The sequence below is a fragment of the Labeo rohita genome, chromosome 5 (assembly GCF_022985175.1).
Source record: "Labeo rohita strain BAU-BD-2019 chromosome 5, IGBB_LRoh.1.0, whole genome shotgun sequence".
NCBI lineage: Eukaryota > Metazoa > Chordata > Actinopteri > Cypriniformes > Cyprinidae > Labeo > Labeo rohita.
The window spans coordinates 40094812-40110999 of NC_066873.1; the positions used below are offsets into that span (position 1 = coordinate 40094812).

The 16188-nt window shown below is 32.2% G+C and overlaps 1 protein-coding gene across 1 annotated transcript; it reads right to left on the minus strand.

Moving 5' to 3' along the window:
• Positions 1-6171: 6171 nt before the first annotated feature.
• Positions 6172-16188, minus strand: tesca (tescalcin a). The gene is made up of 8 exons (XM_051110120.1): positions 16062-16188; positions 13701-13770; positions 13304-13384; positions 11037-11176; positions 8289-8350; positions 8105-8212; positions 7963-8010; positions 6172-7873 (listed from the first exon to the last, which is right to left on the minus strand). The coding sequence occupies exons 1-8, from the start codon at positions 16120-16122 to the stop codon at positions 7790-7792; spliced, it is 654 nt and encodes a 217-aa protein (XP_050966077.1). The 5' UTR covers positions 16123-16188; the 3' UTR covers positions 6172-7789.

Consider the following 16188-nt stretch of genomic DNA (forward strand, 5'->3'; position numbering starts at 1 on the left):
TGTGCCTGATTGAATCTGCCAGGAAGTCGGAGCCATAAGTGATCGGCATGTTCAGCTCCAGGCATGATAATTAAGAACAGAACAAGGATTGCGGTTGTTTCTTTAGACGCCGAAACATTTATGGATGAGTGTCACCAACATTGCTAGGGAAGCTGCTGCCTTTTGATTTTGTTAGTCATTTAAGAACCCTCCTGGCTAAACAGCTAAAACCAGGCTTAAAGCAGGAAGTAGCTGGCTTTAACTAGGGCCAGTTGCATAAACTAAAGCCTCTGTGTTAAGACAGTGTCTTAAGAAATAGTTTGACCAACTAGCAGTTAACCAATGGGTAATCAGTCTTTTATTTTGGATTCAGCTTGGACTAATCTAAGTTTTTATGTAACTGAATTTAAAATTTTTTGACTAGTCTTCAAGAAAAAAATTAGGTGACTAACTTTTAACACTAGGTTAAACCTTTTATGCAACCAGCCCCTGGTCACTCAAGCTGGTGTTCAGCTGGTTGGTCAGCTAGTTTCCCATCTTGACATGTAAAAGAAGAGGCCCAAAAGCCCTCTAAAACCAGCCTGCAGAAATGCTGAAATTAACATAAACTAAGATTAAGAAATGCTGTAGAAGTATTGTTCATTCTTACTTCATGTTACCTGATGTAGTTAACTAATGTAAACTAATGAAACTTATTGTAAAGTGTTACCCTTAATTTTACTTACACAAATGAAGTTTTGTGGCGTTTAATAATTATTTAAAAATGTTATTCTAATTGTTAAAGCAGCTAAAAAAAGGAATGCCTTAATGCTCTCCTAATTGCTTCTTAATTATTATATACTGATTAACATAAAGCCTAATTTATGTCATAATTTGCTAGCATATATTTTAGTATTAAGTATAATATTTAGTATACACATAAAATATATACAGTTGAAGTCAAGTTTACATACACCTTGCAGAATCTGCAAAATGTTAATTATTTGACCGAAATGCATGTTATTTTTTATTTAATACTGACCTGAATAAGATATTTTACATAAAAGATGTTTACATATAGTCCAAAAAAAAAAAATAATAGTGACATCTGTAAAAATTACCCTGTTCAAAAGTTTGCATATGCCTGATTCTTAATATTGTGTTACCTGAATGATCCACAGCTGTGTGTGTGTTTTTTTTTTTTTTGTTTAGTGATGGTTGTTCGTGAGTCCCTTGTTTGTCCTGAACACTTAAACTGCCTGCTGTTCTTCAGAAAAGTCCTTCAGGTCCCACAAATTCTTTGGTTTTTCAACATTTTTGTGTATTTAAACCCTTTTTTAACAATGACTATGAGGGACTCATATGCAACTATTACAGAAGGTTCAAACGCTCACTGATGCTGCAGAAGGAAACACAGTGCATTTAGAGCCGGGGTGTAAACTTTTGGAATTTGAAGATCAGGGTACATTTACTTTATTTTGTCTTCTGGGGAGCATGTAAGTATCTTCCATATCTTTTGAAGGGCAGTACTAAATGAAATAATAATAATAATATAAATAAATAATAAAAAAAAAATTTGCATCCTCATTCATTTCAAAAGTTTTCACCCCCCACCACTTAATGCATGGTTTTTCCTTCTGCAGTATCAGCGAGCATTTGAACCTTCTGTAATAGTTGCATATGAGTCCCTCAGTTGTCCTCAGTGTGAAAAGATGCATCTCAAAATCATACAGTCATTGTTGGAAAGGGTTCAAACACACAAAAATGTTGAAAAACCAAAGAATTTGTGGGACCTGAAGGACTTTTCTGAAGAACAGCAGGCAGTTTAAGTGTTCAGGACAAACAAGGAATTCATGAACAACTATTACTAATAAAAAACACAGCAGTGGATCATTCACGTAACAACACAGTATTAAGAATCAAGTGTATGTAAACTTTCGAACAGGGCAATTTTTGTAAATTCAACTATTATTTTATCTTGTGGACTACATGTAAATGTATTTTATGTGAAATATCTTATTCAGGTCGGTACTAAATAAACAATAACATGCTTTTTATTTTTTTTTGATCCCTCTTATTTTGATAAAATAATTATCATTTTGCAGATTCTGCAAGGTGTATGTGAACTTTTGACTTTAACTGTATTACATGCTATATTACATATGTATTTTTTGTCTTTCACTTGATACTGCTTGGATTTATTTTGTGTGTTTTTAACAATGATAATGGCTGTTCTTTGAACAGGTTTAATAAAGATTTGAAAAGAAAGCATATTAAACAAAAGTAATTATGAAAGTTTTTTTTTTTTTTTTTTTTTATTGTTTGTTACTGTTAAAGCTACACTATTTTGAAAACACCCGAGGTTTTTGTTTCACTGCTTATAAATGTGGTAAAGTTAGTTATGGTGCTGATGATGGGCTCATGTGTGCTATCTCTGTACATGCGTTTTTCATGGCCGCGTGTATCCTGTTGTGTTTTTGCTCACGGCTGGTGGCATTGGAAGTGCCTGTGAACAATATTCTTGATTAATTGAAGGAAGCCTGTCTGCTGACAGCTCGGTGAAACTAGATCTTGTTTTAGCATTAGATTTATGACCACTGCAACCTGCCAGTAAATATATTACAGCCTCTTACAAGAATAAATGCTGTGATGAAATTAAAACAGGACAATAGATAGGCACATCCACATAATTACTCGCTGCATTAAATCCTGCTTGGCTATGCATTAACGATTCATTCTGACTAATATCTTTTGTCCTCCAAGTGTTGTTTTTTTTTTTGGTCCAAGCAAAATTTAATTTTGTCGATTATCTTTTGGAAAGCACCAGCATAGAGTCATTCTTTGGCTGCCTCCGGTACCATTAAAGAGGACAGATGGAATTGAGCTCCTTTGGGCCTGTAAAAGTAATTTCTTTATACCAGCTACTAATGTCATCGCACAGTGGTGCTCCGTTAGAGGGGAAAGCTGTCATATTGCAGTTTCTATAACACATTAGTCTTGTGTAGACAGACTTATGCTTTATTCTGGCCAAGATTTGACCATTTAGACATGTAATGCAACCAACCAGTGTTTTTGTTTTAGTTTAGGGGCCAGTATGTTTGAAATGGGTCTTTAAAATCAGTGTTATTTTAGAATCATTGAGATACTATTATAGTTTTTATTAATATTTTGAATAGAGCTGCAAAACGATTAATCGCGATTAATCACATTCAAAATAAAAGTTTGCTTACATACTATATGCGTGTGTAATATATATATATATATATATATATATATATATATATTATGCATACATAAATACACACACATATTTAAAAAAATATATATATTTATTCTTGTATATAATTGTATATAAAAATATTTTATATATAAATCTAACAGATTTTTCTTTAATATATACATGTATGTGTGTGTATTTATATATTCATAATAAATATACATAGTACACACACATATAGTATGTAAACATAAACTTTTATTTTGAATGCAATTTATCACGATTACTCATTTTTTTAGCCCTAATTTTGAATGGTTTTTTTTTTGTATTTTATAATTAGTTTTTTAGTTAAAATTTTAGTTTTTGTGTGCTTTTGTTTCATACATTTTTATATTTTTAAACATGTCTATATAAATTCTTTATTAATTTTGAATTCAGTTTTAGTCATTTTAGTACATTAAATTAAACTAAATGAAAATTAGAATGTTGAAACTATTTGAAATAAAATAAGCTCAACTCTTTATATTTTAAATGTATGAAAAGGTAATGAAAATGTATGGTTTTAGTTTACTATTTAGTGAACTACCGTTATTACAATACTTTGTATATTAATATACTTAAAATATGATTTTAAAAATTCCAGGTTTGCCTTGCTTTTTTGCATGATTTTGTGATTATATATCAATATGGCTATATAATTATAATAATAATAATAATAAGAAGAAGAATAACAGTAGTAGTAGTACTAAATATACTAAATATATTAAAAAAAAAGAAATAAAAACAAAAAAAGAAATATTACTATTATAATATGTCAGAATAAAATGTAAAAAATGAAGTATTTCAGAAAAAGAAAATCATTTTATTATTATTAGTAGTAGTAAATAAAAAATACAAAAAATACTAAATAAAAACAGCAAAAAAAATATTAGTATTGTAATGAAAAAATGTAGTATTTTAGAAAAAGAAAATCATTTTATTTTAATTTACAACTGTAAAATTTCAGTGCAAATATTTCTTACTTCTTCATACTTATTTATTTCTTCTTTTTCAAATATTAAACCATCAATATTTGAAACCATTCTGATTTAAATATATTTTGATGGTGCTTTTATTTATTTAATTAAATATTTAATTAAAATTAATAATTGCACTAAGCCATATCGCGATTTCGGTTTTATTTCAATTAATTGTGCAGCCTAATTAGATGTTCTATGCATGGACTGTCGTCACTTTAAGTGGATCATAAGTGTACTGATAATGACATTGAGTTGCTTCTCTGTTTCAGAGTAAGAGTGTTTGATTTGCGTACTGGCTCTTCAGTGGTCTCTTTATATGCCCATCACATGGGCGTGACCACCGTCCAGGCAGATGATTGGAAGATCGTGAGTGGCGGTGGCGAGGGATTGGTCAGTGTGTGGGAGATGAGGATAGGAGCCAAACTCTGGGAAATGCACAACAGGTGAGAACGTTTATTTTCTCCTGTTCTCATATTCTCATATATCATACTATATGAACCATAAAAGCCTGATGCATCTCAACAAACACTCAACACTTAACAAAAAACACTTTTTTATGCAATTACTGGGTTGTTCTTTTTCACGTTGTCTGGGTTGGTAGATGCACCGGGGACCCGATTATAGCATTTAAACATGGAATAAGTCAGGCTTTACAGAGTTAAGATCATCCTGCATGTTTTCAAAAGCAAAAGTGCGCTGACGACACATAATGGTTCTGTGTGTGAACAGACACCCGGTTCGCCACGTACGGTTCAACACTAGCACCCTGGTGACGGCTAACATCCCTGATGAGAAGAGCCCTCGCGGGGCTTGTATCACAGACGATGACCTCACCGCTCACCGCAGGTAAAAACACACATTACATTATATTGTGCTATCTTTGCTGTTGTGTTTCCATCTGTTTATTTTGTACTTCTATTATTTCCTTAGATACAGAGGGCTGATCTGTCACTATGACTTCTCAGTGGACTTGTCTACCCAGGAGCACGTTCTGCCCATCTGCAGGTCCAACTACACAGAGTCCTCTGGATACAACTATAACATTGGTTTGGCGATGCCGTACGACACAGTGAATGGCCCCTAGGTTGTTTTTTTAAGGACCAGCTGCACTGGAAGGATTTGAATTTGCTTTTTGAATTTTAAGATGATGTAGGGTCATATTCCTTAAAATGAATTATTAATTCAATCAAAAGTGTTTGTCTGGATGACCCATTAAGATATGTATGAGGACTAGAATTGCATACATTATTTTAATATTATTTCTGATTCTACATCTTTGTTTCTATATACGTATTGTATCATGTGCTGTTCATGCACATTTTAGTATACAATATTATTATATTAAATCACAATCTGAGAACATACAAATGGTACAGTTTCAGTGGTTTCATACTTAGTCAGTAATTCAGACAAAATATGCTATTGTTTAAAAGTTTGAGGTGAGTATCATTTATTTATTTAATGAAAGAAGTGTCACCAAGGGTGCTTTTATTTGATCTTAATTAGAGAACTTAAATTTTTTTATATTATAAAATACAATTTATTCCTGTGATGCAAAGCTGAATTTTTTAGCATCATTACTCCAGTCTTCAGTGACACATGATCTTTTCATTCTAATATGCTGATCTGCTGCTCAAGAAACATTACTGATTATTATCAATGATGAAAACAGTTGTGCAGCTTAATTTTTTGTTGAAACTTTTGTTAATGGCCAAGATTTGACCATTTAGACATGTAATGCAACCAACCAAAGTTTTTGTTTTTAGCTTAGGGGCCAGTATTTTTGAAAAGGGGTACAATCAGTGTTATTTTAGAATAACTAAGATACCCTTATAGTTTTTATTATTATTTATTATTTATTTATTTTTTATTAATTTATTATTATTTTGAGTTTGTTTTTATATTTTATCATTTTAATTGTTTTCATTTAAATTTATTTAAAGTTTTGTCATTTTCTTTATTATTTTTTCTACTTTTAATAGGGCTGCCAAATGATTAATCGCGATTAATCGCATACAAAATAGTTTTAAGTTTGCCAAATATATGTGCGTGTACTGTGTGTAATTATTATGTATATATAAATACAAACAAATTCATGTATATATTGAAGAAATATTTACAAGTATACGTATTATAATTTGTATATAATTGTTTTTATTATATATGAATAAAAAAATTGTACATAAGCATAAATAACATATTTCTCTTAAAAATATACATTTATTTGTGTATATTTATATATACATAATAATTACACACAGCACACACACATATATTAGGCAAACTCAAACATTTATTTTGTATGCAATTAATCGTTTGACAGCCCTAATTTTTAAATATGTCTGTGTAGTTTTTATGCATTTGTAGTTTTAGTAGATATAAATGGATAATATTAATAATATTAATTTATAATATTAATAATGGATATTAATATATTTAAAATGTGATTTAAAAACATTCCAGGTTTGCTGTGCTTTTTTGCACAGTTTTGTGGTCAATATAGCTATAAAGTATTAATATTAATAATTAGTAGTAGTGTTAGTAGTACTTTTTTTAATCAATTTAATTCTTTCTTGCTGAATAAAAGTCATTTCTAAAAAAAAAAACAAAAAAAAACCTTTTCGTAGTCGACACATACCATGTTTTTGTGCAAGTGAATCTATATTTAATCTGGTCTTGTTCCTTTCCTCATGTGTAGTTTTGTTTTTCAAGCATGATTACATTGCATTTACCTAATTTGGCATCAACCAAGAAAGAAAAAAGATGAATTTGCACCAAAATACCAGTTCATCTGAACCAACAACCTTTGACTTAATATGGTATGGGAAGCATTTTATAACCTTGCATAGATTCATGACTTCATCTTCAAAAATGCACAAATATGAAAAAGGCTTATTTTAAAACTATTAGTATTTTATTCTCTTCAATATAAAGAAAGGGTTAACGGTCAAGGTGAGCGTTTCAACTGACAATAATATACAAAATTATCATACTTTACTATCCTACAGTAAATGTTGTCGCTGTAAAAACAATACACACCCTGTAATAAATATTAATATATAACTTTGGTGGAAGGAAGCCAGATGGATTAAATATTATTGTAATAAGAGGGCAAACGCACAAGGGCAACAAAACAATCACTCCCTGCTGTTTTTAAAGTGAATAAGATTTGTGTATTCATTAACTTAGGGTGTGGAGTGGTAAATGTTGATTTTGTGAAAAACCTCCGCCATTATGAAATGAGCACTTTGATCAGAAGGGAAATTTACAATCGCACGGCTCAATTCCCCTGTTAAAAGTCCAGTATGCATTGCATCTGAAAGTACGTATGAATCTAAATGCCTTGAGTTGAGCATATGTCAACATATGCTGAGAAGCCACAAAAATAGCCAGGCCTCGTGGGGCTCATAAATGTCTTTCGAACATATATAAATACTTGGCATGTTTGGTTTGGATGCTGAAATGTAGTCATGTTCTCTTGTAGTCACGTCCATATCTTGAGCATTGAAGATATTTAAGAGAACTTAAACTCAATAAAAAAATGGACATGTTTAGAGCTAAAAATAAAAGTGCTGCTGTGAAGGTGAAGTGACACTCATTTCCCACATTTCATTGTTGTTTTGTCCAAGTTCCAAAAGTGAATATTCATCTTGGTCTCGATTTCTAAATTCTGCAATATCTGTAAGAGAGACATTCAAGTGTGAGGTATGAGCACCATGCATGTTATACAATTATATTTAATTATAATCCATATGATAAAGTACAAACCTGCATGAACTGTTCAAAGGTGATTCCCTCATAAAATTCATCAGGGGCCTAAAACCAAAAAAAAAAGTACCAGATCAACAGGATTTTTAATTACAGAATCACATTAGAACTTTAAAATGGTCATCATGGATTTCCAGCATACCATCTGACCCACTGTGACACTGGCCACCTCCAGCATTGCGCCATCTGAAATAGCTTTAGCGGTTTCTGCTCCTATGGTTTCATAGCTGGACAGCAGCTCCTCCACCACCTACAATCACAGTCACACTGCGGTCAAACAAGCCGTCACTGAGTTTGTTGTTTTATATAAAATAAATGAATCTTACACGTCTGTATTCTTCCAGTGTGATGACGCCATCATTGTCAGTGTCATGCATGTTGAATAGAACTACAGAGAAGAAGATATGCTTTTACCAAGATGTTTATCAAAAGTGTAATGCTGAAAGAAGTGGCCAAAAATAGTCATTCAAAAGTATAAATGTTAAAAGGGACACAGTGAGGTTTAACCTTTGTTTAGAAATACAATAAATATTAACTGAAATAAAATAAAACAAAGAAAAGCTGATTTTCCAAGGCAACATTTTTCATTTCTCTTTAGTTTAAGTACTAGTGTGGTCAAATCGATTAATCACATCTAAAATAAAAGTTTGTGTTTACATAATACATCTGTATATCCTCTGTATATGTTTTTCATGTATATATAAATATATGAATATCCTTTTCATATATATATATACATATATACATACATACATACATACACATACATACACATACACATACATGCATGCATACATACATACTCATGTAAATATTTCTTAAATATATACATGTATGTGTGTATTTATAAATACATATGCACACAGTACGCACATATACAGTATGTTATGTAAACATAAACTTCTTTTGGATGCGATTAATCACAATTAATCAATTTGACTGCACTGTTAAGTATTAAAATACATATTTATTTTAATAAAAACTGTACATATATATAAAAAATAATTTTTAAAATAATAATTTAAAAAGTTAACAAAAATTAAAATAGTATCAATGATACTAAACATCACTGATATATGTAAAACCTAACTTAAAAAATTAATTTCAGCTATTTGCCAAGGCAACATTTTTCATTTCTCATTATTATAAGTACTAGTGTTGTCAAATGCATTAATATCAATTATATACAGTGGGTACGGAAAGTATTCAGACCCCCTTAAATTTTTCACTCTTTGTTATATTGTAGCCATTTGCTAAAATCATTTAAGTTCATTTTTTTTCCCTCATTAATGTACACACAGCACCCCATATTGACAGAAAAACACAGAATTGTTGACATTTCTGCAGATTTATTAAAAAAGAAAAACTGAAATATCACATGGTCCTAAGTATTCAGACCCTTTGCTGTGACACTCATATATTTAACTCAGGTGCTGTCCATTTCCTCTGATCATCCTTGAGATGGTTCTACACCTTCATTTGAGTCCAGCTATATATAAGACCTTACAGCTCACAGTGCATGTCAGAGCAAATGAGAATCATGAGGTCAAAGGAACTGCCTGAAGAGCTCAGAGACAGAATTGTGGCAAGGCACAGATCTGGCCAAGGTTACAAAAAAATTTCTGCTGCACTTAAGGTTCAGTGGCCTCCATAATCCTTAAATGGAAGACGTTTGGGACGACCAGAACCCTTCCTACAGCTGGCCGTCCGGCCAAACTGAGCTATCGGGGGAGAAGAGCCTTGGTGAGAGAGGTAAAGAAGAACCCAAAGATCACTGTGGCTGAGCTCCAGAGATGCAGTCGGGAGATGGGAGAAAGTTGTAGAAAGTCAACCATCACTGCAGCCCTCCACCAGTCGGGGCTTTATGGCAGAGTGGCCCGACGGAAGCCTCTCCTCAGTGCAAGACACATGAAAGCCCGCATGGAGTTTGCTAAAAAACACCTGAAGGACTCCAAGATGGTGAGAAATAAGATTCTCTGGTCTGATGAGACCAAGATAGAACTTTTTGGCCTTAATTCTAAGCGGTATGTGTGGAGAAAACCAGGCACTGCTCATCACCTGTCCAATACAGTCCCAACAGTGAAGCATGGTGGTGGCAGCATCATGCTGTGGGGGTGTTTTTCAGCTGCAGGGACAAGACGACTGGTTACAATCGAGGGAAAGATGAATGCGGCCAAGTACAGGGATATCCTGGACGAAAACCTTCTCCAGAGTGCTCAGGACCTCAGACTGGGCCGAAGGTTTACCTTCCAACAGGACAATGACCCTAAACACACAGCTAAAATAACGAAGGAGTGGCTTCACAACAACTCTGTGACTGTTCTTGAATGGCCCAGCCAGAGCCCTGACTTAAAACCCAATTGAGCATCTCTGGAGAGACCTAAAAATGGCTGTTCACCAACGTTTACCATCCAACCTGACAGAACTGGAGAGGATCCCCAAATCCAGGTGTGAAAAACTTGTTGCATCTTTCCCAAAAAGACTCATGGCTGTATTAGATCAAAAGGGTGCTTCTACTAAATACTGAGCAAAGGGTCTGAATACTTAGGACCATGTGATATTTCAGTTTTTCTTTTTTAATAAATCTGCAAAAATGTCAACAATTCTGTGTTTTTCTGTCAATATGGGGTGCTGTGTGTACATTAATGGAAAAAAAAAAGAACTTAAATGACACACACACACGTCAATATTTCTTAAATATATACATGTATGTTTGTGTGTGTGTGTGTGTATATATATATATATATATATATATATATGCACACAGTACACACTTATACAGTATGTTACATAAACACAAACTTATTTTGGATGCGATTGTGATTAATTGATTTGACTGCACTATTAAGTACTAAAATAAATACTAAAATACATATTTATTTTAATATATAAAAAAAACAAAATATAAAAATTACTATTTCAAAAATAAAATATTCAAAAAGACAGAATATTTAAAAACAAACTAAAATAAAAAAAACCCTTAAATATTACTGAGTGATATCTGAAAAACATCTGCACAAACTCCAGCATGTTTGTATTGAAAGCTGCAATAGAAAGAACATCTGTATTCTTACAGCGTAGTTTCTCCTTCCTGATGATTTTCACATCCTCGTCAGGAATGCGTGGTTTGGGCGGTCTGAAGAAGGCCAGGACAGTAACGAATTCCTCAAACCCAATCTCCTGCAGACAGCCCTTCTCATTTCCACCCAAATTCCTGGATAAAATTACACAGATGTTATCTTTCAGTATGTTTAGAAGCATGAATGAATGTAAATAAAGGTCTGAAAAGGGGGGTTTTCACAGCAATACTTTGAAGAAGCATTTTTGGTTCCCAAAGATCCTTTCAGTCAACAGTTTTTAAAAGAACCATTTTTTGTTTCTTAGTGTAAAGAACATTTTAGCAAGCTAAAGAACCTTTTTCCACTATTAAGAACGTTTTGTGGAATGAAAAGGTTCCATGGATGTTAAAGGTTTTTTAAGGAACCACAACAACACATCCAACTTTACTTGCGTAGAGTGAGTTTATCTCAGCAGAGATAAACTTAACATCACAACATGTAAACTATATAATCACCCAGCTCTGCCTAATTCAACTACAGGGCATAATTATATTATAAATACTAACATCATGATTTTCTTTTAAGCTGCTTTGAAACGATGTGTATTGTAAAAGGCGCTATACAACTAAATTTGACTTGACTTGAGTTTGATCGGTATTCCAGAGATTCCCGGTACACATTTTGAATGTCTCCCTAATGTGACACACCTATGGAGTCTCTACTAACAAGCTGATGATTTGAATCAGGTGTTTGACACACAACATGTGCAGTGCAAGGTACACAAGAAACCGAGTTGGAAAATATTGCGGTAAATTACACACTAAGGTAGGTTACATGTGAAATGCTTTCTAGTATCTAGAGACAACTGTAAGAAATATTTCTAGTTTGCACATGTTAATTCATGTTCATGTTTGTTCAGTAGTAACTATTTTGGCTAAATACAGTTGAGGTCATTAGTTTACATACACCTTGCAGAATCTGCAAAGTGTTAATTATTTTACCAAAATAAGAGGGATCATACAAAATGCATGTTATTTTTTATTTAGTACTGTCCTGAATAAGACATTTCACATGAAAGGTGTTTACATAAATAATAGTTGAATTTATAAAAATGACCCCGTTCAAAAGTTTACATACACTTGATTCTTAATACTGTGTTGTTACCTGAATAATCCAGTTTTTTTTTTTTTTGGTGATAACTGAGTCCCTTGTTTGTCCTGAACAGTTAAACTGCCCGCTGTTCTTCAGAAAAATCCTTCAGGTCCCACAAATTCTTTGGTTTTTCTGCATATTTGTGTGTCTGAACCAATCCAGCAATGACTGTATGATTTTGAGATCCATCTTTTCACACTGAGGACACTGAGGGACTCATATGCAACTATTACAGAAGGTTAACTGTTTAGGACAAACAAGGAACTCATCAGCAACTATCACTAATCAAAAAAATACAGCTGTGGATCCTTCAGGTAACAACACAGTCAGAATCAAGCGTATGTAAAATTTGGAATGGGGTCATTTTTAGAAATTCAACTATTATTTTCTCTTGTAGACTGTAAATGTCTTATGTGAAATGTCCTATTCAGGTCAGTACTAAATAGAAAATAACATGCATTTTGTACGATCCCTCTTATTTTGGTCAAATAATTAACATTTTGCAGATTCTCCAAGGTGTATGTAAACTTTGAACATTCTCCATTATTATCCATGAGGGACATTCATCATTAAAGTTCATGTTGTAACACTATATTGGGTTAACCGGGACAACTGGAACCTATTTTGAGAAGAAAAACTAAACTATGCAAATATGTATTATAATTTAAATTTAATAACAATTTAAATACACTTATTTATAGCACTTTTGTTTTAATAATAAATAAAATAAATGTGCCGTCTTCCTCAACACATCTGTGTTTAAAATGTATTATAGGACACTTAATTGCTTTTTAGCAAAATGGTAAAAGAACTACAAAACATCCTTACTGTAAAAAATAATGTCAAAATAAATTAAAACAATGTAAAATAATTTAAATAAATGTAATAATTTAGATATATTTAACAAATGAAAAAAAAACTTTTTTTTATTTAAAAAAAAATAAATATGTCATCTTCCTTAATACAATCTAATACATGTATTTAAATATTATATGACACATGGTAAAAGAACTACAAAACGCAAAAAAATGAAACAACAACAATGGGAAACATTTATAAAAAGCATTGGTGTTCCTCTCAAAACTGAGATATGGACTCGCATGTTAGAGTCTGTTCTTTTCTGTACGCACCTTTCATCAAAGAAGGCCTCAATGATCTGTCTTCGAATTGGATTGATGGACAAATTGCTAACATTCTCAAGGTGTTCACGTCTGAAATTTAGAAGGCATTTCATTATGAAAGAAAATTAATCTCATCTGACATTTTTCAAAACACACGACTCAGTAATACACCATGTGTCCTATGCTTTAAAGCAGAACTTGCATTAAAATCAGAGGTGAAACGGGCATAAACAACCTATTGCATACATATTTTGTCTATGATTCAACTGCAGCACAAAAGAAAAATGCAAAAAGCATAATTTCTATTCCCTAAAACAAGCATAAAGACAGGTAGGAAATGAGTGTGATACTTTAGACGAGTGCTTATAAAGTCTAAATGAGTGCCATCAAGTCATTTGTACAGTACCTTAATGTGTCTTCATCTTGAGTCAGGTACTTAAATCTGCTATGGAGGTTTTTGATCTGCTCTATGGAAACTGAAGTGAGAAAAAAACAGCAAATTTAGGAACATTTCAAAGAACTTCACAGATGAAGCAGGTCACTGCGGTGACACTCACAGCTGTTCTGAAGGAGTGATGGAGACAGAATATGTGTGTGTGGGTGAAGCGCAAGACGAGCTGATAATGAATAAAATCATTGAACTCAATGAGGAATGCATGTTTCGTAAACTCTAATGCCTCAGATTACATAACATGAGGGGGGAGCTACACAGATAGGCTACTCTAAACAACACAACATGTAACAAACAAACAGTATTTATAGATTTAGTGGACCGAAATAGATGTAATCAATCCCTGATCTTAGACAGCTGTCACCAAACCAGAACACTCTGCTATAAGCCACTATTAGCATTGCTCACACAATGCACATTTGACACGTCCAGAATGTGCTAACTGTATACTTTAAAAGTACATGTAATTAATGGAGTATGTTTTAGAAGAAAATACTGTGCCAGTCTTTCTACAAAATTCTTTTCAAAATTTGACATTTAATTTGTGTGCAATTTCTATTTCTTTGTAATTATTTGTAAACAAAGTAAATCCTATGCTTTTTCTCCATTCCTATTTTTTTTTTTCAGCTGAAACCCTTTGACCTAAAATATTTACTTCAAGTACCCCCTGAGATTTTAAATTAATATTTCAATAATGTAACAACACATGCACATGTTCACAGTTATTTGCTGTTTGGTTAAAGGTAACATATACAGGTATACAAAAAAATAAATAAATAATAATAATAATAAAAACAAATATATATATATATATATATATATATACATATAAAGGTTTAGACTTCAAGTTTTTGGTAGTTTTTATATAAAATTAATTATTTATTTTAATTTAACTTTTAATTACATTTATTACAAACCCCTGTAGAGTTTCCTTTACAAACCCCTACCAAATATACCAGTTTTTTCTTCTGTTAAAAGAGAGAAAAAAAAAGGTACAAAGCTATCACTGGGGCGTCATCTTAAGGTACAAAAGCTAAAAGGCACATTTGTACCTTATTTATCACTAAATGCTACATAATAGTGCTTTATAAGTACAATTAGCAACTAAATTATACAAATTAGTCTCTTTTGAAAAGGTACCAGCCCAGTGACAGAATTGTACTTTTTTTCTGAGATTGTGGAAATGAAATGAAGTAAATTATAGGTAATTTCACACATACATGCACACAAGAAAGAAAAAAGACAGAAAAACAAGTAAAACCAGAAAAACTCTTACGTTCAGATAGCGAGGAAGCTCTCTGAACAAAACTTTACAGTACGGTTTCATTTTTTAACACGAGTCAACTAAACTAGTAAACATTTACTAATGATTAACTAATTCTACAGCATTTTTCATACTAGTTTATGTTAATTTCAGCATTTAGTAATACATTTTTAGAATAAAAAGTTGTAACGTTAGTTAAGGTGTTGTGAACAAACAACTAACAACAAACAAAGACTTAATGAATGGGACTTTATTGTAAAGTTTTACTATTCTATTCTGTTCTCTATTTTGTGAGGTAGTACAGTTAGTTCTGATAAGGTTTGCTCTGTGTATGCGCTTGGTATTACACACTCGGACATTTAGAGTTGTACAACAACAACTCTCCCTAATGATACAAATCAATGGAATTACTTGTGCTTCTTCAAATGTCCTCCTACTTCTACATTCCAACTGAGTGACACTTTGGGTTCATTCGATTTAGGCTCTTGTGTTAACAGTTAATCACTTCAGCACACAGTATTATGCATTTTAATATATATTTGTTCATTACAGTTGACAAAATATAAGAATAAGCATCAAGTTGGTCACTAGTAATGGACATTCACATATTTATACAGCATTTGTGAAAATATACATTTTATGACATTTCTAACTACTTGAATTGAAATTAATGTTTTAAACGTTTTTAAAAAATGTCACGTACCTCATCAATTCACACAAAACACCATAATTTCTATAAACTCTGTTATATGTTATTAAAACTTCTGAACAACTTTAAATTTTCAAAACAACAACAACAACAACAACAAAACAACAACGTACCGTATTACCATGCATATTTTTCGTACTATGGCATTCTTTGAAGTAGCCTACTCTGGAGTACTGTGTACTTTGGAGTACCATGGTACCACATAGTACCATGATACAACCTTCTGATGTCACCATTGTACCATAGTACTTTGTTCATGAGTGTAAAGTCACTTATACATATATTCTAAGCACCTGGAAAAAATGTCGCTGTCTACATATTTAAAAGTTTCATACATACTCACAGCCAGTTTTATCAGCCAGATCTTGGAACTTATGCTCTCGTCCAGACTGAGAAGCTCCCATGTTTAAGTCCGGAAGAGACCAGAAAGAAAGTCGTATCAAGAATAATCAGAACTTTCACAATGTGCC

What these genes read in the sequence shown, in the direction of transcription:
- tesca (XM_051110120.1), bottom strand. Translation starts at nt 16,122, where the DNA reads ATGGGAGCTTCTCAGTCTGGACGAGAGCATAAGTTCCAAGATCTGGCT. An exon ending in TCTGGCTGATAAAACTGGCT is followed by an intron (nt 13,771 to 16,061) that starts GTGAGTATGTAT and finishes TTCTCACTTCAG; the next exon opens with TTTCCATAGAGCAGATCAAA. An exon ending in CCTTTGAACAGTTCATGCAG is followed by an intron (nt 7,874 to 7,962) that starts GTTTGTACTTTA and finishes TCTCTCTTACAG; the next exon opens with ATATTGCAGAATTTAGAAAT.